This window comes from Chenopodium quinoa, unplaced genomic scaffold, assembly GCF_001683475.1.
Source record: "Chenopodium quinoa cultivar QQ74 unplaced genomic scaffold, ASM168347v1, whole genome shotgun sequence".
NCBI classification, from domain to species: Eukaryota; Viridiplantae; Streptophyta; class Magnoliopsida; order Caryophyllales; family Amaranthaceae; genus Chenopodium; species Chenopodium quinoa.
In genome coordinates, this window is record NW_018743212.1 from 3307834 (window position 1) to 3332334 (window position 24501).

The window sequence follows — 24501 nt, forward strand, 5'->3', positions numbered from 1 at the left end:
TGACCGGCTTATTTTCAATCAAATTTTTGTTTTGATTCAAATTTGTCTAAGTATTCCATATCTAATATCCCATTGTTCACTAGACCGACTGCTGTGTATGGCCGAACGTTGCAGACAGGTACAAATAGTGAGTACGCCGCCTATGCCCCTGGACGACTGGTTGTCTGTTTCCAGGATAGATGATCAGTCGGCCATTTATTCAATCGGTATTCGAATTATTTACTCAATTGGTCTGACCAAGTAAATAGTATTACCTAGTTGCCAAGGAATTAAGTAGGATAACAAGCGGCTGGTGCCGGTTGTTTCCCTTTATTGCCAATGTTGGCTGTTAACTCGTAATTTGTTAACCTAGCAAGAGTAGTGGTTGAGAGCCCCTGTTTATTAAAAACAGGTGGACGACTCATACCTTTTAGGCTCCATACTAAGTTTGAGTGACTATTAAGTTAACATAGGAGTTACTTAGTCTTCGTCACAATCTAGATTGAGTAGTAGAGGTACCAGGCGGCGTAGGCCGGCTAGACCCCTTGATTCGCCAATGTTTGTTGGCTATTACCTCAATAAGTTACTTAGTAGGAATAGGGGTTTGAGTGCCCTTGTTTGTTTAAAACAGGCGGACGACTCAAACTTTTTAGATTCCATATCAAATTTGAAGGAGTGACTATGAGTTAACGTTGGAGTTACTCAGTCGCCGTCACTTTTGTTTGAGAAGTAGAGGTACCAGGCGGCGTAGGCCGGCTAGACCCCTTGATTCGCCAATGTTTGTTGGCTATTAACTCAATAGGTACCCCCTGCATTTATCCCAAGTAATACAGGCGGTCATCTGACTCAGATGTCAACTGCTACCACTGGTTTGGTTAGTGATAGAGTTATCCTTGTCTCAAAAACGGCTACGTGGTTGCCCTTGGGGACAGTCGTATAGGTGCCGTGTAATTAGTTTATAGAACAATGTTCCACCCAAAAGGGAGCTGCTCTCTGCGACGAATTTCATCCGAAGGGATGCCGTCGGACGCCTGCTATGATGTTGGGACAGGTCGAATTAGTTTTGTAGATTTGATCAGTTGGCTTGGCGCCTGGTCTGATCATTCGGCCAGTGGCCTTGGTAAGTTCTTGGTGAACGTAGGTGCTAAGTAAAAGAAGGGTAGCCGCCTGTTAGGCACAGGGTCGGCCAGGCCCTAATCTTTTTAGCTAAGTGTTGTGAGTAAAATGCTCAATGGAGAGTAGCCGACTGTAAAGGAACAGACGGCATGCCCCTCATAAGATAGAGTGAAACACTCAATGGAGAGTAGCTGACTGTAAAGGTACAGACGGCATGCCCCTCGTAATACAAAATGAAATAGTAAGTGCAAACTTTATTAAGTAGCTCTTTACTTTATATCTCTCAGAAGAAATATTTTTTAAGGTTATCTACATTCCAAGTTCGAGGCAACGTTTGTCCGTCTGGTGTTTCCAAACGGTAGGTACCGTCCCTGACTTCCTCATAGATTCGGTAGGGTCCTTCCCAGTTGGGAGTTAGTTTGCCAGACTCATTAGCCCTACCTACTGCTTCCATTTTTCTAAGTACAAAGTCCCCCACTTTGAGTGGACGCCTGTGTACTTTTTTGTTGTATGATCTAGTCATTCTCAGGCGATAGATCTCATGGCGCAAAACAGCATTGCCCCTCTTTTCAGGAAGTGAGTCTAATGCCAGGCGCATGGCTTCCCAGTTTGCCTCTTCGTTATACAGCATTACTCGAAGAGTCGGCTCGTGGTGTTCTATTGGAAGAACAGCTTCTGCACCATAAGTTAGGAGGAATGGAGTTTCTCCAGTCGCCCCTTTTTCAGTCGTCCTAATGGCCCAGAGAACATGTGGTAGTTCATCTGCCCATAGGCCGCCTGCTCGTTCAATCTTTTTCTTGAGACCGTCTGAGATGATTTTATTAAAGGCTTCTACCTGCCCGTTTGCTTGTGGACGACCGACAGATGCAAAGTAGTGTGCAATTCCTTGGTCTCCCAACCAGCTTTTGAGAACAGGCGTCTCAAATTGGGGACCATTATCAAAAACCATAGACATGGGAACCCCGAACCGAGTGATGACGTTTTTCCAAATGAATGAAATTACATCTTTCGTCTTGATTCCCTTTACAGCCTCCGCCTCTACCCATTTAGTGAAGTAGTCAACGGCAACAAGTATATACCTTCTGCCGCCTGTAGCAGGCGTATATGGACCCAGAATGTCCATGCCCCACTTAGCAAACGGTAGTGGGCTGTGAATGGTAGTGAGGTCAGTAGCCGGACGGTGAATTAATTTGCCAAACCTTTGGCACTTGTCACATTTTTTCACCATCTCCATTGCATCTGCTTCCAAAGTAGGCCAAAAGTAGCCCTGGCGCCTTGCCCTTTGAGCAAGCATCCTACCACCTATATGGGAAGCACAGAAACCAGAGTGAAGATCATCTAGTATCTCTCGCCCCTTTTCAGGAGTAACACACTTTAAGAAGGGTTGAAGGTACCCCCTCTTGTGAAGTTCTCCCTGTATCATTTCAAAACAGGAGGCTCGTTTTTTCAGTGTTGCCGCTTGTTGAGGATCATCTGGCAGTGTACCGTTTGTCAGATATGCCCTGATTGAATCCATCCAGGTTGAGCTTCTGTCTAGGATTCCAATAGGGTTTTCCTCGATGCTTCTCTTCTCCATTACTTCCCAAAAAACAGTTCGAGGAGTATCGGAGGAGGCGGATGATGCTAATTTTGACAGTGCATCTGCCTGGTTGTTTTCTGATCTCGGCACTTGGATCAGATGGAAATCCTCAAGGGAGCCGACTGCTTGTCGGACCGCCTGTAAATACTTGATCATGGCCGGATGGGTTGCTTCGTATTCGCCATTGTACTGACTCACTATCAATTGTGAATCAGAACAGGCGTCTATTTTTCTTGCCCCTGCCGCCTTGCACATGCGGATCCCGGCTAGTAAAGCTTCATATTCTGCCTCATTGTTTGAAGCCTGAAAACTGAAGCGTAGAGCATACTCGAACCTGTCGCCCTCTGGAGATTGACATACGACGCCTGCTCCACAACCATTTGAAGTAGAGCTTCCGTCCACATATACCTTCCAGACTTGGTCTGGAACTTGAGAGTCAGGAGGACGAGTCATCTCTACAATAAAGTCAGCAAAGGCTTGCCCCTTCACTGCTTTTCTAGGCTCGAAAGTAACTTCGAGGCTCTGTATTTCTATGGCCCATTTGATCATTCGTCCTGACGACTCCATGATGGTAAGGGGCCGCTTGATTGGTTGGTCGGTATACACGACGACTGCATGTGCCAAAAAGTAGGGCTTCAATTTTTTAACAGCCATGAAGAGTGCAAGACCAAATTTCTCCACTAGGGGATACCTCAACTCGGCATTTTTCAGTACGTGACTGACAAAGTAGACCGGGAGCTGACAGCCGTCCCTTTCAGCAAGGAGCACAGCGCTTAACGCATGATCAGAGACGGCCAGGTACATGTAGAGATATTCTTTGGGCAAAGGGCTGACCAGCCTCGGCAAGGAATGCAAGTGAACCTTTAATTTCTGGAAGGCGGCCTCAGCATCCGGCCCCCATTCGAACCTTGCCTTTTTCTTAATTGCCTGGAAAAAGTATAGGCATTTGTCGCCTGATCGGCTTAGGAATCTCCCCAAGGCCGCCAGACAACCTGTTAACTTCTGAACCTCTCGGACGGTACGAGGCGACTACATGTCAATGACCGCCTGTACCTTCTCAGGGTTCGCCTCTATTCCTCTCTGATTGATAAGAAATCCGAGAAATTTCCCAGACTCAACTCCAAATACACATTTCTTGGGATTGAGCATGACATGGTGCCGCCTGAGTGTGGCGAAAGTTTCTCGGAGGTCCGCCAGATGATCTTTCTGAAGTTTAGTCTTGACAATCATATCATCAATATATGCCTCGACGTTTCTCCCAATCTGATCAAAGAACACTGTGTTTATCATTCGTTGGAAGGTAGCCGGGGCATTCTTAAGACCAAACGGCATGACCGTGTAACAGTATAATCCCTGATCAGTGACGAAGGCCGTCTTCTCCTGATCTTTCTTCCATAAAGGAATTTGATGGAAACCAGAATAGGCGTCCATAAAACTCATCAAGGCATGGCCGGCTGTTGAGTCGACCAGGTTATCAATTTTAGGCAGAGGGTAACTGTCTTTGGGACACGCCTTGTTCAAGTCTGTGTAGTCTACACACATTCGCCAGGTGCCATTTGGCTTTTTAACAAGCACCACATTTGCAACCCAATCTGGGAAGTAACATTGTCGAATGAACCCTGCATCAAGTAATTTTTTGACTTCAGCGGCTGCCGCCTGACCTCTTTCTTCACCATGGTTCCGCTTCTTTTGCCGTACCGGCTTCTTTTTCGGATCCACAACGAGTTTATGTACTGCCAGATCAGGACTAATGCCTGGCATTTCATGGACTTCAAATGCAAAGATGTCCTTGTATTCTTTCAACAAGTTGTGAAAGTCGTCACCAAGGTTTCTCAGAGCAGTCGTCCCAACCTTGACTGTTCGGTCAGGACGTGAGTCGTCTAATATCAGGTCCGCATGCTCACCAGCCGGCTGAGGGCGGAACTCATCCGACCGCTCCTCTGCCAATGATTGCTATTTTCTTGCTTTTCTTGCGGACTCTGTCTGGGACGCCTTTCTCTTTTTGTCGCCTGTTTCTTGAACAGGCGCACTCTCCTTGACATTGTCAAGGTCTGTTTTTTCTCCACTTGACCCAGTGGTCATAACAGTGGGCTTGACATCCGAGAGATAGCACTCTCGGGCCATCCTCTGATCTCCCCTTAGGGAGCCGACTGTTCCATTATCCCTTTCAAACTTAAGCAGCATAAGAGACGGGATTATAACAGCCTTGGAATTATTCAGGGTTGGTCGACCCAGAATCATGTTGTAGGCCGAGAGTTCCTCTACTACTAGGAACCGGACTACCATGTGTCGTCCTTCCCCTTTTTTCGCCCAGGCGAATGGGTAAATCTACTCGTCCCAGTGGGTGGACGACTCCTCCTCCAAACCCTATTAAAGGGTGGGAGGCCGGATGTATGCAGTCCGTCTGATATTTCAGTTTTGACAGACATTTGCTGCTGATGAGATCTGAGGAGCTCCCGGTATCTATGAGGATTCGGCCAACTCTCTGGTTGGCCACTTTACATTCAATAACGAGAGGGTCGTCATGCGGCCCCCTTACCCCTCCTAGATCCTCTTCAGTGATGACAATCTCAGGAAATATATATTTGGACGGCCGTTCTTGGTGAACGGAATTTACATCTAACCGCCTTATATTATCTTTGTTGCCCCTAATAGTGGGGCCGCCTCCTGAGAAGCCGCCTGCAATGGTGTAGACGACTGCATCATCTGTATCAGAACTGTCGGCCTGTTGATTCTTTTTGGCCGACTGCTTTTTTGAGGAAGTGTTCCCCGTAGATTTCTCGACATAAGTGTCAAGATCACCTTGATCAGCCAAGCGGTCTATGTACCGCATGAGACTGATGCAGTCATTGGTGTGATGACCAACGTCATCATGATAAGCACAGATTTTATCTTGGTTCCGGTTGTTTGGAGAACCCTTCATGGGGAGCGGCTTCTCAATTGAGAACCGTCCCTTTATTTCTTTTAGGATAAACTGGTTATCCTTGTTAAACACATACTTTGGGGAGTATGGTTTGAATTCTTTTTTCTTTTTCTGAGCCGGCTGTTTAGAGGAATCAGCCGCCCAGACCTCTTTTCTCTTCTCATCTTTGTTGGACGACTGTTTCTGTCGTCCCTCTCTTTTGTCGAACCTCTTCCCGTCCGACTGTTTTATCGTACACAGATCAGTCGCCTGTATATAGGCTTCTGCTTCAATCAAGGCCTCTTGAAGAGTCGCCACCCTTTTTCGAACTAAATCAAATTTGAAGGTAGACCCGTCTTTGAGACCTCTAAAAAAGTCAGTATAAGCTACCTCATCCGGTAACCCTTGAATCTGTATTCTCATCAGGTTGAACCGCCTGATGTAAGAACGAAGCTCCTCCTCGCCCTGCTGAATTGTTCCCAAATCAAGGGTCGTTTTCTTCGCAGGGATGTTCATAGCGAAGTTGGAGGCAAATAAGTAAGCAAGCGTCCTGAAGCTGTTTACACAACCAGTCGGCAGGTTGCCGAACCATTGCTGTGCAATTCCCTTGAGAGTCGCTGGGAAACACTTGCACCAAGTGGGATCATCCAACCCTTGAAGGTACATCAGGTTGGTGAATGCCATCAGATGGTCTTCTGGGTTAGTAGTGCCGTCATAGGCGCCTACTAGAACATTTTTTACTTTGGCCGGCTGAGCGGCTTCAGTAATTTCCTTGGAGAAGGCCGACGGTTGTTCACCAAGTCTAAGCAGCCGTAGCTGCCAGTCCATAGGTTGGACGTTTTTTGCTGCAGGTCCACCAAATGGAGGTGGCTGCATAAAATACTGTTGTTGCGGCACAAATGGTAAGTTTGGTACCGCCTGGGCACTATGAAAGCCGGACTGATGGGAGGTGCCGCCTGACTGACTCTCATGGTACGACTGAGTATGCCTCATCGAGGCATTTCGCAAAGTGTCTTGAAAATTTGAAGTAGAAGCCGACTCTGATAATCGGTCACTCTTCTTCTGCTCTAGCAGGAGCCGAGCATCTGTGAACGTTTGCTTTGACCCGTTCGCCTGAATATGACGAACCGGTTTCCTATTTCCCGTAGGATAACGGAGTTTTGTGAAATCAAGAGCAGGTGGCTCCCGCTTCTTGGATTTAGGATGAGGAGTCGCCTCTCGCCCTTGAACTGGCTTCCTCTTCAGTGAAGTGGAAGGTTTCTTGGCCGACTGCTCTTTGACTGAAGCAGGCGGTTTTTTGTTGATCAACTCTTGAATCTCTCCCTTGAAGTCCCTCATGAAGGTCATGAGTTCGTTCCTTGTGATGGGAGCAGACCCATCAGTCGGCTGTTGCCGAGCAAGCGGTGCGCCTGCTGGCTCGCTTCCTGTTTGAAGATGCTCCCGTTCCCTCCTTTCGGTATGACGGGTACGTCGGGCCCTTAGGGTCCCGTCTGGAGCTGTATGAGTTTCAACTTCAAATTCACTTTCGGTATCATGGTCCGACTGAACTTGAGGGTCGTCTAGGGGACGCCTCTCTTCTGGAGTCGGTACAAACTTGGATGCCATCTCTGAAGTACTCTCCCCACAGACGGCGCCAAATGTTTCGGGGTTTTCTGATGTCCTGCGGGAGAGTTACAATTCCGAGACTGGAACCGGACGCCTGTACCTGCAAAATAACGGAGACTCCTGAGAGCTCCGCCTCCAACGGTCAAGTTAGTACCTGATTAAGGAGTTATTAATACGGAAATTAAAGTACTAAGATCTCTCTAGGTGAGAGTGCTTAATGTTGGTAATCTGCGTCGTTAGCGAGATTAGCCGGTTGTTGGTGTTCCGTAATATTTCTGTTCTTCTCTGCTTGATTTCTTGATTTCTCGATTGCCTAACTAATGAGGATTAATTAAGTATTTATAGCCTTGAGAAGCGTGCCACTCTCTAGGTTCAGGGTAAACCTAGAGCTGAGCGGGCCTCTAGACAAGATTGGGCCTTGATGGCCGGTTTTCCCATTTGGCATGGGTGGACACGTGGCGTGTCTCAATTGGTCCGTAGAGGACGTATCTGTGATTGACACGTGGCAGGCTCCTGTTGGCCTTCGTGAAGGACACGTGGCGGAACCTGGTTGGTCCACTTGTCAGGCGGTGATTGGTGGATAAAAATCCCCTAATCATATGTCACTTTGTTAGATCAAACTATCCCTAACCTTTTGTTTTTAAGGACTTGTCGGAGAAAACATGTGATTTTGTCCCACATTAAAAAAGGAAAGATAAGAGCATGTCAATGGTATTTACATATATTCGGGTTGGACACTCAAATCTTAATTTTATATTTTAGATATGCACCTTCAATTCATAAGTTTGACCTTAAATACTTTATTTTTGTCAATTGTTCGTTTGTTTAATTTATATATTATTGAATCAGAGACTCGAAGAAACTTTAATTACATGATCCCCAATAATATAGCGGGAGGAGCCGAACCTATACCACTTTGTTGAAATTAAATTCAATTGTTGTAATCTTATATAATTTCTTAAACAATTTCACAAATTTGTATATGTAAAAGTACGTTGTGATTGCCTTTTTAGGGTTGGGGAGGAGGAAAGAGGAGGGGGGGGGGGTTATTTGATCATTTGACCTACTGCCACTATTCTCTCCACCTAAATTAGCTTAGCGACGAAAAATAAGGTGGACATTCATGTCTTCATCTTGTCTATACCACGTGTTTAAGCATGATAATCGTTAAATAAGGAGGCCTAACTATTACTAAGAAATATCTCAAGTTTAAAATGTACTCCGTATGTGTAATTCTTTTGTACGAAATTTACTTTGTTAGATTGTCATTTATAATAAAAAATTGACAATATAGATAGTGTTTCACCATTAACATCTTCAGTGATCATTAGGTATTATACACCGTGTTAGATTGATACTTTAATAATATGTAGCGAAATAAATCTAATAAAATCTTACTTTGCATATGACTGTTTTTTCTTATGTTACCATATAGAGGAATAATGCAACTTATGAGATTATATAAATATCATACTACGTACTTAATTTATTTAAAATTGTTCTCCCTTAAATTAGTTTGTATTATTAATTATGAAAGCTGAAAATTAGGGAAACAAGTCCACTCTTAGTACAAAGTGAGTTATGACTTTTGAGTACCTAAAAACACAATGCAATAATAGGCAAAGAGAGTTAGGCATTAATGCTTGACCCCTAATAAGTGATTATGACATTTAACGTCTCTCCAAGACCTAGCCACGTGTCCAAGTGACGTAATATCTTCAAGTGGCTTCCTCTAATTTGGACACTCTCCAAAGTCCATACACCAAATACTTGTATATATGTCTTCCTCTATATATATATCCTTCATTTCATTACCTTATGAATTCATCTCTCAATTCTATATATAAATGTTCCTCTCCCTCTTTTTCTTATATCAAATAAAAAATCATCATTCATAGACGTTTTATTGATGTTAAGATACATAAGTAAGTGATATCATACACTTGATATAAATAAAAAATAATCTAGTACAATAACGTTGTAACTTGTAACATATGGGGATGGTGGAGGATCAACAATATGTGTACCCTAGTGTGAATATGGAGCAATGTAAGAGCCGAGTGGCGGTGCCGCCACCTCAACCATTCTTAAAGTCTCTACAAGGCTCATTGAAAGAGACATTCTTCCCCGACGACCCATTGAGGCAGTTTAAGAACCAGCCGAGGTCTAGGAAGGTCATACTAGGGTTGCAATACTTCTTCCCCTTCCTCGAGTGGGCTCCCAAGTATAGTTTGGAGTTCTTGAAGTCGGATCTTATTGCTGGGGTCACCATTGCTAGCCTTGCTATCCCCCAAGGGATCAGCTATGCTAAACTTGCTAACTTGCCCCCAGTCCTTGGCCTATGTAAGTACAGTACTATACAATAATATACAAACTAATTAATATTGGAATATGCATATACATGTGAATTTATTATTTCAAATTATAGTTCATATATTGTATATGTTTATGGCTTTCTCCTTTAATTTCATGCCCTACATCATTATCCTATCATATATTATATTGCAAAGATCAGCTAACGAACTATGAATCTATGATCTAATTATAGGTACCATTTTGACTTTTATGGCTTTTAAAACAAAACATAAGTAAATAAATGTGATGCCTTAGCTTATATATTAACAATTAAACACAAAATGGGTACATATCTATGATTCACTCCCTATTTTTACTTATCAAGTGAGATTTTGATATATTCAAAGTTGTCTAAAAATGTGTTATCCCAACATTTACATATTTCATTGTCAATTATTAATACATTATTGTATTTGTTTAAATTTTATTTTTATTTTGGGTGTGTTTTACTTGCACAGATTCTAGTTTGGTTCCACCATTGGTGTACGCGATGATGGGGAGCTCTAGAGACTTGGCTGTGGGTACAGTCGCGGTGGCATCACTCTTGACAGGGTCTATGCTAAGCACCGTCGTGAATCCAACCAAGGATCCCAAACTATTCCTTCATCTTGCATTTACAGCCACCCTTGTTGCTGGAGTTTTCCAAACTTCTTTAGGCCTTTTGAGGTTGGTACTATTACTTTCAAATTTAAGACTACTTCTACATTACTAATGTATGTTTTATGGTGCAAACCTAATTTTCTCTTATATAAGCAACATATGTCATGTCAATCTATCTAGCTTATGTACTTGTATCCTTTATTCATTCGATATAATGTTACAAATTTTAAAATTAAAGTAGATTATAGTTCAATTTCAAAACATATACATAAATAATGAAGTACTCCATATAATAAACCGTAAAATGGTTAAAGTTATCAATAATATATGTACTACGTGTACTAGTTGTCACACTTCAAACTAAATATTTATTTTTCCACATGAAATCTTAATTATTGTAGAGGACAAAATAGAAATTGTTTATAATTGCTTCAAAATCTGTAAAGTGAAGAATAGATCTAACTTTAAGTAGCAAGTGACAATTATTAATTATTTCCTCAATTCCCACATTCTGAGTATGATTGGATAGAGTTTAGATGTATGGATAGATCCATGCAAATTAAAGTTGGCAAACTCAATTAATGACAAAATTAAACAAATTATTTTGGTAATATTTTGTAATTTTGCTTTTGGACCCTTCTTTCCCTTTTTTTTTGATATTTTATTTAGCCCTATATTTTAATTAATTTTTGTTTTGGGTGCATTCTATTCTATATTTAGACAATTAGACATGTCATATGGTGAACTTTTTAATAATTGCAACTTTTACGTAAAGCCAAAATTCTTAATTATTATGTTCAAGCAATCAACAAACAACCACTAGTTAATTCTGCTTATAATAATTATTGTTTCTTTAATGTAGTAAATTAGATTATTTATGTGATTAATGGGCTGATATTCGATAATAATGCAGGTTAGGGTTCATAGTAGATTTTCTATCACATGCAGCAATAGTGGGATTCATGGGAGGAGCAGCAACAGTGGTGTGCTTGCAACAGCTCAAAGGAATATTTGGACTTACTCATTTCACACAATCCACGGATCTCATCGATGTTATGCACTCTGTCTTTTCTCAAGAACACCAGGTTTATTTATCACTCTATAAATTTAACATTACCGAGTATATGCTAAAATAACTAAAATCGTACATTCAATGCATAATTAACAATTCGTCTTTTGGCATAACATGCCTTATTCTTTTGTACTTAAATTTCATCTAATTTCATTTCTAGTTTATTTAAGTTCAATTCGCCGGCCAGGCCAGACCGGTCCGTAGTCAATTTCCTCATATTCCAAAAAAATTATATAAGTAATTAAAATATATACTTAAGTACATATCACCACACACAAGAGCCATCTTTTTTGATCATGTTTTTGTTGTTTTGCAGTGGAGATGGGAAAGTGTGGTGTTGGGATGTTGTTTCCTCTTCTTCCTTCTTCTCACTAGACTCTTTGTAAGTGCACCGACGAATTGAAGATAATTTTTTTATTATTCAACTCTTTATTATTTTTTCTCTTATACAAAGGATAGGTATTTTCAATAACTAGCTACAAAGTACATGAAATTATTACATCTTGTATATTAATTGTTGTGCGACAGCGGAAGCAAAGGTCGAAAACAAACAAGAAAACAATAAAGAAATTCAATGCAAACAATAAGAACAACACCAAGAATTTACGTGGTTCACTATCGATGTGATAGCTACGTCCACGGGCACCGAGATCGAATGATTTCACTATAAACTGCAAAGATTACAAAGATGATTCTTGTATTTCTCAAGAACGGCTCTCACTCTGTCTCCCTTCACCCTAATACTGATATTAGGGAGGTTTTATATTAATCCCTAATTAAAAGATACTTGGGCAAAAAGATAATAAAATAAGATAACCTAAAACCGCAAAATCCGCGTTCCGTATTTTTCCTTCTCCGCCCGGTCAGACCGGGCAAGGTCTGCCCGATCGGGCGCGAGAAGAAAACTCCATACGAATGCTTCAACGTATCCAACCCCCACCGCCCGGTCAGACCGGGCAAGGTCTGCCCGATCGGGCGAAGGCTCGCCCGGTCGGGCGAAGGCTCGCCCGGTCGGGCGCGAGAGCAGCTTCTTCAACGAATTTGCCAGGCACCTCTTCTTCTTCCGCCCGGTCAGACCGGGCAATGTCCGCCCGATCGGGCGGACAAAGCTACGAAGTACGAGTCACCTAATATACTTATCAACAATCTCCACCTTGACGAGAACTCGTAGTCAGCAAACGACCCCATCAAGACATAGTGAAAAAACATCTCAAGCCAAACCCGATGCAGGACTCATGCATAAGCCATACATCCCGATAAGTCTTCAACCAAGACCCATCACATACTCGTCTCCAAGTATAACAACTCATAATGCTCCACCTGCATCACAAGCCCCGGGCAAGCTCCACCTTAATGCCAACACACCTACACCAGGAGCTCCCCAACTTCGCCCCTCAGGGCCTACTACATCACGTAGTAATCAATATTTAGCAAGTCTAAGCAATGTTTAAACTTGCTAAACGGAACAGGCTTAGTGAAGAAATCAGCCGGGTTGTCAGCAGTCCCAATCTTCTTCACCTTAATCCTCTTGTCAGTACGCAAGAAATGATACCTGACATCAATGTGCTTCGTCCGATCATGGTGTACTTGATCTTTAGCTAAGCAAATCGCACTTAGACTATCACAATACACTGTAGCAAAATCCTGTGCAATACCCAGTTCACCTACTAGGCCTTTGAGCCAAATAGACTCCTTAGCTGCAGAAGTTAAAGCCATATACTCAGCTTCAGTAGTTGACAACGTAACTGATGACTGCAATGTAGACTTCCAACTAACCACAGAACCACCCAAAGTGAACACATAACCAGTCACAGACCTCCTGGTATCCACATCAGCTGCATAATCAGAATCACTGTACCCAGTGACCAAGCATTCCTTACCATTCCCGTACACAAGACCAATATCAGCTGTCCCTCTCAGGTAGCGAAAAATCCTTTTCACCCCTTGCCAGTGTTCCCTCCCAGGTCGAGCCATAAACCTGCTTACAACACTAACAGCATGCGCAATATCCGGCCTAGTACAGACCATAGCATACATCAAACAACCAACCGCGTTTGCATATGGAACTCTAGACATATAAGACAACTCCTCCTCTGATTGAGGTGACATAGACAAAGACAACTTACAACTAACAGTAGTTGGCGTACTTATAGGCTTCGATTTTTCCATCCCAAAACGAGACAGAATCTTTTCAATGTAGCTTTTCTGAGTCAAGAAAAGCTTACCTCTAGCCCGATCCCTGTAGATCTCCATACCCAAAATCTTCCTAGCTGCACCCAAGTCTTTCATGTCAAACTCCGAGTTAAGCATCTCCTTTAATCTTTTGTACCACTGTCGGGGGGATTGCTTAAGTCCATACAATGACTTTAGCAATCTGCAGGCATAGTGTTCCTTTCCAGGAGCTTCGAATCCTTCGGGCTGCTTCATCAGAATCTCCTCCTCCAAATCGCCATGAAGGAAGGCCGTTTTAACATCCAACTGCTCCAGCTCAAGATCAAAATGTGCTACAATTGACAATAACACACGGATAGAAGTATGTCGAACCACAGGTGAGAATATCTCAACAAAGTCAACCCCTTCTACCTGACTGAACCCCTTAGCAACTAGCCTAGCCTTAAAACGTATTTGCTCAGTTTCCGACAACCCTTCTTTCTTCTTGTAAATCCATTTACAACCCACAAGCTTCCTCCCTTCCGGTACCTTTACCAGTTCCCACACTCTGTTCTTGTAAAGGGACTGCATCTCTTCACCCATTGCGGCAAGCCATTGCGCAGACTCACTACAACTAATTGCTTGTTTATATGTGGCAGGTTCAAATGACTCTACATCATCAGCTACACTCAATGCATAACCTGTCATCGCATCAACACAGCAATTTCTTCCCTCCATCTCTTCAATCAATCTAACAGGCTTCTTGATAACTCGTTTAGGCATCTCAAGAATGGTGTCAGGTTGACTAGATGACCCCTGATTAGATTGCTCCACCTCATCCCCAGAGTTAGAATGAGTAGGAGTAATCTCAGGTTCAGGAGTACCCGGCACTGGAACATCAGCATCATCATCAATATATTGTACCCGAGGTAAATCAGCAATGGTAGACTGATGTACCTCAAGTACCCCATCTGTCTGTAATAAATTGTCTCCTTCCCTTCTCAAATCTGAAATCTCTGCATTTTTAATTGAATACATGGTGTTTTCATCGAAAGTAACATCCCTACTAAGAATGACCCGACCCTCCGAAGGTGAAAAAATTCTAAACCCCTTCACACCATCCCCGTACCCAACAAAACACCCCTTCTTGGCTCGTGGATCCAGCTTACCCTCAATAACATGATAATAAGCAACACAACCAAAAATCTTCAAATTCGAAAAATTAGGCAACTTACCACTCCAGATCTCAAACGGAATTTTGGAATCAATTCCAGAATGAGGACCCCTATTAATGACATAACAAGCTGTTAACACAGCTTCACTCCAGTACCTCCTCCCAAGCCCTGCATTAGAGAGCATGCATCGAACTCTCTCTAGCAGTGTCTGATTAACCCGTTCTGCTACACCGTTCTGCTGTGGTGTCTTCCTGACAGTATGATGCCGACCTATACCCTCATCTGCACAGAACTGATTAAACTCGTCTTTGCAAAACTCTAGCCCATTGTCCGTTCGTAGCTTCTTGATCTTCCTTCCTTGTCGATTTTCCACCAAAGCTTTCCATTGCTTGAAAACTTTGAAGGCCTCATCCTTTGACTTAAGCAACCTAAGCCATGTGTATCGGGACTTGTCATCAACAAATGACACAAAATAGTGGTAACCTCCCATACCTTCAACTCTAGATGGACCCCAGCAATCTGAATGGATGTAATCGAGCACTGCATCAGTAATGTGAGCACCCTTGCTGAACTTTGACCTGTGTTTCTTACCAAACACACAATGCTCACAAAATTCAAGGTTGGCAACCTTGACCCCGGATAGAAGACCCCTCTTGGACAATAGCTGCATCCCCTTCTCCCCCATATGACCAAGCCTCATGTGCCAAATCTTAGTCATCTCCTGGTGAGATACAGATGCGCAAACCGCAGAACTAGGCAGTGTAACACCCTCAAAAACATAGAGGGTGTTCCTTTTGATACCCTTAAGTACCAACTCAGAACCTCTGAAAATACACAACTCCCCATCTGAAAACACACCATTGTACCCCAATTCATCCAGGGTACCCAATGAAATCAGATTCTTTCCTAAAGCAGGAACATGCCGTACATTAGTCAAAGTTAACCTCCGCCCATCAACAGTCCTCAACCTCATGGAACCAATACCTGTGACCTTACATGGAGCATTGTTACCGACTATAACCATACCCCCATTGCGAGGTTCATATGTATCAAACCAATCTCGACGTGGACACATATGGAACGAACACCCCGAATCTAGAACCCAGTTATCAGATAAATCATCAGACCTAGCAGAACTGACTAATGCTAAATCTTCCTCTGAATTATAGCTCTCATTCGGTTTCTCTTCAACTACAGCAGCCTGGGACTTGTTTTTCCTCACCGGACAATTATTCCTAAAGTGACCCGGTTCTTTACAGTAATAACATGTTTTAGTAGTAGTTTTACTAGATCCATCCTTGCCGTTTCCAGCACCCGACCCAGCATTGTTCCCCTTGTTAAACCCCTTATTCTTTTTAGACTTTCCGGACTTAACAAATAACCCACTACCATTATCCCCATTATCACTCGTAGCTTTCATTCTGAGTTCCCTAGTATGAAGTGCTGCCTTCACTTCTTCTAAGGTTATAGAATCCTTACCAACAACAAAAGACTCTACAAAATTCTCAAAGCTAGACGGTAGAGATACAAGTAAAATCAACGCAGCATCCTCATCATCAATTTTAACATCTAAATTACGTAAATCAAGCAAAATAGAGTTAAGTTTTTCTAGATGTTCCCGTAAGGAAGTACCTGACTGCATCCGGAGGCTAAACAACCGCTGTTTCAGTAATAATTTGTTGGTCAACGACTTAGTCATATACAATGACTCCAGCTTCAGCCACAATCCAGCCGCCGTTTCCTGATCAGCAACCTCCGTGATGATTTGATCATCAAGACTAAGTAATATGGTAGAGTGTGCCTTCTCTTCCATAACTTCTAACTGCGAGTCAGTCGGTCCGTCTCCTGACTCCGAAGTAGTACTCTTTGGAGCCAACGGACGCCATATCTGCTGTTGTTTTAACAGAGCCTTCATCTTAATTTGCCATAGCCCGAAACTATTTTTCCCGGTAAACTTCTCAATTCTTATTGTTGAATCTCCTGCCATTGTTATCTTCAAGAAACTCTCCAAGGATTGAACCTGAGCTCTTGATACCAATTGTTGTGCGACAGCGGAAGCAAAGGTCGAAAACAAACAAGAAAACAATAAAGAAATTCAATGCAAACAATAAGAACAACACCAAGAATTTACGTGGTTCACTATCGATGTGATAGCTACGTCCACGGGCACCGAGATCGAATGATTTCACTATAAACTGCAAAGATTACAAAGATGATTCTTGTATTTCTCAAGAACGGCTCTCACTCTGTCTCTCTTCACCCTAATACTGATATTAGGGAGGTTTTATATTAATCCCTAATTAAAAGATACTTGGGCAAAAAGATAATAAAATAAGATAACCTAAAACCGCAAAATCCGCGTTCCGTATTTTTCCTTCTCCGCCCGGTCAGACCGGGCAAGGTCTGCCCGATCGGGCGCGAGAAGAAAACTCCATACGAATGCTTCAACGTATCCAACCCCCACCGCCCGGTCAGACCGGGCAAGGTCTGCCCGATCGGGCGAAGGCTCGCCCGGTCGGGCGCGAGAGCAGCTTCTTCAACGAATTTGCCAGGCACCTCTTCTTCTTCCGCCCGGTCAGACCGGGCAATGTCCGCCCGATCGGGCGGACAAAGCTACGAAGTACGAGTCACCTAATATACTTATCAACATTAATATTATCGTACATGTATAGTTAGAGCACGATGATCATCATACACGTGTGCATGTGTAGGAAACATAAGGCCATAAGGGGTAGGGCTCCATATTCGACTATTTGGGTAGCTAATTAAATAAACTTTTGCGTTGAGATGATATGTGAATAATGTGATACATACAATAAACTTTACTCATGCATTGATTGGGACAAATTGTTAAATGGAATGCAGAGCAAAAGGAAACCAAAGTTGTTTTGGATATCAGCAATGGCTCCTTTGACTTCGGTTATATTGGGAAGCCTACTTGTTTATCTCACCCATGCTGAAAAACATGGTATCCAAGTGGTAAGCTTCCTCAAGTCAACCCCACTGCTCATAATTTGTCTCAACCCACTTCCAAATTTCTCTTTTTTTTTTTTTTTTTTTTTTTTTTTTACATATATATATATATATATAAGTTGTTTATGACACGTATCTCTTTTAGAATTATACATTATTCATATAATTTTTTTGAAACCTACGGCGTAGTAAAGAAGTATAGGCACGTGAGAATATTGGGTTGGATTGGAACAAGTGGGTCCAAACCGCTATGGGCTGTAATGTTAGAAATTTCGGCCCATTAGTCATTTGTTGTTATTTGTGTAAAAAAAAAATTGTTATTGTTTTCCTTTTGATGTTGTACTTCCTCCGTTTCTTTATAATTACAAAGTGTGTGTTGTAACTATAAAGAAACGGAAGAAGTATAGATTTAGTTGATGAATTTGTTCATCTTGTGACATTTGCAGATAGGTTACTTGAAGAAGGGTATAAATCCGCCATCCTTTGGGGACTTTGTATTCGTTTCTCCATACTTTCCGGTGGCTCTCAAAACCGGCATTATTACCGGTGTCATCGCTATGGCTGTGAGCTTCTATACCTTGACCATCAAGTTTCCTTTTAATTAGCATGAAGTTCAGTAAATTTAATTACATACTAATCAAAATGCAGGAAGGAATTGCCGTAGGAAGAAGCTTTGCTATGTTTAAGAATTACAATATTGATGGTAACAAAGAAATGATTGCCTTTGGCATGATGAACATTTTTGGGTCTTGCACCTCTTGCTACCTTACCACTGGTACGTAACCTTTAATTTAATTCCATATGATTTGTTACGATATTACTCCCTCCATTTCATTACACACGACATCCATATATGTTCTACTCCGTACAATTACTCTTATGTACGTCTTAATAGTTAATACGTACATACTCGTATTAGTATTTGTCAAACAACTTTGTGAATTGTGATTAACTAACCACGCACAATATTGAATAATGCCTAGGTCCATTTTCAAGATCAGCGGTGAACTACAATGCAGGGTGTAAAACAGCAGTTTCAAACATAGTCATGTCAGTGGCAGTGATGATCACATTATTGTTCTTAACACCATTGTTCTATTACACTCCTCTTGTAGTACTTTCATCCATCATCATCTCTGCCATGCTCGGACTTATAGATTATGAGGCAGCCATTCATTTATTGAAGATCGACAAATTCGATTTTATCGTTTGTATGAGTGCCTACATTGGTGTGGTCTTTGGTAGTGTTGAAACTGGCCTAGTGGTCGCGGTATGTTAATCTTTTACTCCATAGTTATTGATAGAGTATATAAACCGATCTTGGGCTTCAACCATCAATTTAAGCTTTTAGTTGAGTTGGTCCACTAGCATGGTATCCACATTTTAAGCCCAATGGGCCTCGTGTGAGGGGGCTGGTAGAGGATGATTGAGGCCCAACAATATGTTTTATACTCTATCAGTTCTTAACACCATTAAAGCTAACCACATAGTAAATCACTTAATAATGCATACTATATTGGTTATTGTTATTGTTATTGTTATTTTCAGTTGTGTATAGTCTAACTAGTCCTCAGAACTTGCACGGTCAAAACATTGCATAAAATTCTGTATTCTTTGGACTAAGGTAGTTGGTATTGTTTGATTATGAATAATTTGCAGGTTGCATTTTCTGTGCTAAGGTTGTTACTATTTGTAGCAAGACCAAGAACTTTTGTTATGGGCAATGTGCCAAATTCAATTAGTTATCGAAGCATTGACCAATACCCTGCGGCTCAAACTGTACCTGGGATACTCATACTTGAAATTGGTGCTCCAATATTCTTTGCCAATGCTACTTACTTAAGAGATAGGTAATCTCTAATTAGTAAGCTAAGCTAGATAGAGGAAAATTGACTAGGGAGTTTTTCTTATAAATAATATTTTTCGTATTTGTTAACAGGATCTTAAGGTGGATTGACGAAGAATATGATAGGTTAAAATCATCTGGAGAGACCAACTTATATTATGTGATTTTGGATATGAGTGGTAAGTTTAAATTCTACCTACACTTAGCATAACAAGACTCCAAATGAACTATAGTTTTAATTTGACACTAGATGTATGTTATTACCACATACTTATATTATTCTATGAATAGTTTAATTTGAGTAAACGTTGTGGAAATTGGACTAAATTTTGTGGCTATTGTAGCGGTTGGAAGCATCGATACAAGCGGAATCAACATGTTTGAAGAACTTAAGAAAATTATGGATAGAAGAGATCTCAAGGTATAATCATTACTTACTCAATCTACATCTATCGATCCTTAATTAGACACAGTTGAAAAGCAAGAATTAATTTTTTCATAATCTCCTCTTTTATTTCATTAGCTTGTATTGGCAAATCCGGGAGGAGAAGTAATGAAGAAATTACAAAGATCGAAAGTAGTAGAATTATTAGGAGAAGAATGGATACATTTGACTGTTGGAGAAGCAGTTGGAGCATGCAGATACATGTTACATACATTCAAGCCAAAGTCAACCCCTAAATCAATGGGTGATCAATTAGAGACATGCAACAATGTTTGAATTCAGCAATTGAAATTTGCAATTATTTGCTGTTATATTAATGTACAAGCAATTAGTTAATTACTAGTGCATCAAAATGATGCAATAGTATTGTTAATAAAAATGTTGGGTATAACTTTTGTGGCCCAAATCTTTGAAAGGCCCAACTAATTAACTCTCAAGATCTAGAAAAATCTACTAAATCAAGAAAAGGGTGGAGAATTGTGGAAGGCTCTAGAAATATTAAATGACCATGAAAAGTCTAGACTTCCACCAAAATTATCTACCTATGTGGAAGGTTCCACACAAATCTTCCACCTCCATATTCCATCTATAAATATAAGTGTTGTCATCCACTAGAAGCATGTAATCAAGAAAAAATCCACATACAAAAAGTCCCTAATCCTCCATCACACTAAAATTATTTCATCTCATAAGTTTACTTAAAACTTCCTCCTTGTACTTTTATCCACTATTCTTTTAATACTCTTTTGTGAGTACTTATTATTGTGAGAGTTATTTTGTAATCTTACACCATAACTTTTAGGGTCTTTTCTCTTTTGTACTCTCATATATTTTAATATAGTGGAATTATTTTAAAGTGCTCGTTGGGTGTTATTTTCTTGCTGTTTATACTTTATCAATTTCTCGATCAATCACGCTTTCACAAGCGTCCTTAACCTTACAAAAAATGATGTGATAGTTTGTAATATATTTTTTTTTTGACGGGGTAATAGTATAATTTATAAACCATGATAAGTTTCAAATTTATGTTTATTCCTAAATTGTAGCCATTATAAGTTATTTAGTTGTAATTGTCTTTGAATCATTTTGTGACAAATATTGTTTATGGACATATATAGAATTATTACGACAAATGTTGTAACTATTCAACGTTTACTTGACTTAAGTATATCAATATTTGCGATTTGAAGTACTTTTAGTGGCAGTACTCAAAATGTAGAATTATATTTCCTTCGTTTCAAATTAAATGACACGTTTTGACTTTTGACACTATTCACAAACTCTACTTTAACTAATTTTTGTGATTTATACGTTGATAAGAAAAAATATAGTCATATAAACTCTTGTTGAAATTCTCTTAATGTTTTTTTTTTTTGTTCAAAATATCAAATTTATATATTGACAATTAAGGATATTAACGGTAGAATTTGTGCGTCAGCACACATGGTAAGAAAACGTATGTCTAATTTAGAATAGAGGTATTATATAAAAAGCTAAAAAGTAAAATAATCTATGAAAATAATAATTAATTACACATTGTTATACTTCGTACAATCCTAAACTGAGTATTTTATGAGTAAATACTTATTTATAGCCTTAATAAATCATTATTTTATCTAATTATCAACCTTAAATAAAAACATCCAATTTTCTTTTGTATTATTATTGGTCTAAACCCTTCAGTCCTCCACACATTGTTCATACGACCCAATTCGCCCAAATTCAAAGTGGAGTTTCCAAAAAAAGAAAAAGAAAAAAAAAAAACAATTTCAAAGTGGCAGAGATTAAGCACTCCTAAAAAAAAGATTAAGCACTCCTCTTCTTCATACTTCAGAATTCAGTTACTAGGGTTCTTCCTAAATTCGTTTTATCTCCCATTAATTTTCCAAAATTACAGAAATTTCTGGGTGTCAATCGCAATTTCGTTGAATTAATCCCATCTGCAAGTGTTTGCCATTTCAAATTATGGCTCCTCTGAAGAAGAAATCAAAGAAGAAAGATTTGAAGAAGTTAAAGAAGAAAACAAAAACAGTGAATGTTGTTCCAATTGAACCCAGACCCATTGAGTCTGATTGGTGGGATAGTTTTCTCCACAAAGTCTCCTCCTCCCCAGGTAAACAATTTTCTTTTTTTATAGTTAATTTTTGCGATTTTTCTGTCATGAAATTGCAATTTGTTGATGTATATTTACCTGGGATTTTGTTAATTTTGGGAATTCCTTTGTTTGATTTCTGAATTGCTTTTAATTTTATTTTGTTAATGTTATTGGAGTTCTAGCTGAAAATGGGCATGTTTGTATTTTTGCTTTATTATTATTGTTGTTGTTGTTGTTGTTGTTGATTGTCTATGAAAAATTGAAAACTATTTAGCTATAATGAAGGGTAATAGGGTGTTAATTGTACACCCGGGGATTTGATATATAATTTACACCCACAAACGTTCTCCTCCCCGTGTGCTCGTGTTGGAGAATTTGAGAGGGTGTAGAATAGTAGATTTATTCAAGATGTAATATGGAAATGGCACTAGTTGATTGAATTACCAAAATGTTGGTAAAGTGACTAGAAAATTTGTTATTTGGGAATCTTTCAGGTTTTACCATACCTAGTGATGAAGAGGAGGCATTCAAGTTTTTCTTTAGGGTGTCAAAAAAGACTTTTGAGTATATATGTTCACTTGTTAGAGAGGACTTGATATCGAGACCACCCTCGGGGTTGATCAACATTGAGGGGAGGCTCTTAAGTGTTGAGAAACAGGTTGCAATTGCAATGAGGAGGTTGGCTTCTGGTGATTCACAGGTTTCCGTGGGTGCCTCATTTGGGGTTGGTCAGTCCACTGTTTCTCAGGTCACTTGGAGATTTATTGAGTCATTGGAGGTTCGTGCTAAGCACCATATTAAGTGACCTGATCAGGATCGGTTGGAGGAGATCAAATCAAAGTTTCAAAGTTTGTTTGGGTTGCCCAATTGTTGTGGTGCGGTAGATGCTACTCATGTTCTTATGACCCTACCGGCAGTTCAAACATCAGATGACTGGTGTGATGAAGCCAATAATTATAGCATGTTGCTTCAGGGAATTGTTGATGATGAAATACGGTTTCTTGATGTTGTTACTGGTTGGCCTGGGGCAATGACGGTGTCTAGATTTTTGAAGTGTTCTGGGTTTTATAAGTTGTGTGAAAATGGAGAGCGATTAAGTAAAAAATTGAGGTTAAATGATGTAGAGATCAGAGAGTACATTGTCGGTGGAGTTGACTACCCTCTTCATCCATGGCTCATGATCCCTTATGAAAATCAAGATTCTACCCCCGTTAACTCAAAATATAGGGAGGCACATGAGGCTGCAAGGTATTTGGCAGTGAGGGCATTATCATATTTGAAGGGAAGTTGGAGAATTCTTAGCAAGGTCATGTGGAGGCCCGATAAGAGTAAGCTACCCAGCATAATCTTAGCCTGTTGTTTACTCCACAACATTATGATTGATTGTGGTGATAAATTGCTCTCTGATATTGCTATTCCTGGTCACCATGACTTGGGTTATGAAGGGCAATCGTGCAAGCTTGTTGATACCTCAGGGGGTACCATGAGAGATAATTTAGCTACATATTTGCAGCCTAGATAAAGAAGGCACTGATTGATGATTTAAGCATGTCTCCATCTTTGGTTTCCGGCAGTCATTTTTTTTCCCCCTTGGGGTTGAGGGGTTAGGAAGCCTTCAATGGGGGGTTTTTGTAAATTTTGGGATAAGAGATAATTTAGATGAATGCGAGTTGAGTGTCTGCAGTATCTGAAATATTTAAAGCTGTTGTATAACATATGCTGTTTGATTACTTGCTTTTCAATGAGAAAGAACCCCGTTAAATTCTTCAATATTACAGTTCCATATTTTATTTCAAATTATATCTATATATACTGTAAGAACTAAGTGGAACTCACCTGGTAATTCTGCAAGAGCTTGAGTGTACGAGTCTAGAATAATGAGTTGCTTGTAGAAAAATCAGTCAGTACAAGAGCAGAGTATGCATAGAAAACATTTTTTTTTTTTTTTGGTTATAAATTAAATTTAGGCAGCCCCTATCAATTCTTGTAAAAACTTATCTGAAATGTATTTATTACCCTAATCTGAACTATCTTCCTAAACTAGGTGGACAGGTGAAAAGAACCAGAAGGTAAATCAAGTTCAGACAAGAGCTATCCAAATTCAACTTACAACTTACATAGTTTAAATTAAATAAAATTAATTAACAGAAAATTAGGTGAATATAAACGCAGCTTAACTAATAATTGTGGAATGGAAGTAATTATAACATCTACTATCAAGTACTATGGAGCAGTACATTCAACAAACTTCTTTATTGTTTGTTTTATTTATTGTCCAAAGCTTTTCTGTAGCATTGTTAATAGCATTTTACTCCTACTGTTTCAATCTAGTTTGCTCACTTTCCTTTTATGTCTATCCAATTTATTTTGTGCAATTCTTAAATTGCCAATGACACCAAATTTTTTTTTTTTTTTTTTTTTTTTTAAAATTACGTATTATTTCCAAGTTGGGCTACTACATTTTTTTTTCTTATTCAAAAAAGAAAAAAAATAAAATGCACACCAACTTTTTTTTTCTTTTTCTTTTTCACTAGGATAGATGGAACTATGGGCGTGACACAAATAATATAAAGTTTAAAAACCTTAAAGATTGCTGAATATAGCGAAA

At 40.1% G+C, this 24501-nt stretch overlaps 1 protein-coding gene and 1 pseudogene across 2 annotated transcripts; both read left to right on the top strand.

The window, feature by feature from the left end:
- The first annotated feature begins 9016 nt into the window (after nucleotides 1-9016).
- On the top strand, nucleotides 9017-20228 carry LOC110734457 (sulfate transporter 3.1-like). 2 transcript variants are annotated; one of them, XM_021914614.1, is made up of 12 exons: nucleotides 9017-9524; nucleotides 9995-10202; nucleotides 11050-11221; nucleotides 11525-11590; nucleotides 17400-17513; nucleotides 17954-18070; nucleotides 18156-18282; nucleotides 18491-18777; nucleotides 19167-19357; nucleotides 19447-19532; nucleotides 19698-19774; nucleotides 19877-20228. In XM_021914614.1, exons 1-12 carry the CDS (start codon nucleotides 9176-9178, stop codon nucleotides 20072-20074), a joined length of 1992 nt encoding a protein of 663 aa, XP_021770306.1. In that variant the 5' UTR covers nucleotides 9017-9175; the 3' UTR covers nucleotides 20075-20228. The 2 variants fall into 2 exon arrangements, with proteins under 2 accessions (XP_021770306.1, XP_021770307.1); XM_021914615.1 differs by lacking the exon at nucleotides 17400-17513.
- Nucleotides 20229-21218: 990 nt separating this feature from the next.
- LOC110734460 lies at nucleotides 21219-23663 on the top strand (annotated as a pseudogene).
- The last annotated feature ends 838 nt before the right edge of the window (nucleotides 23664-24501 follow it).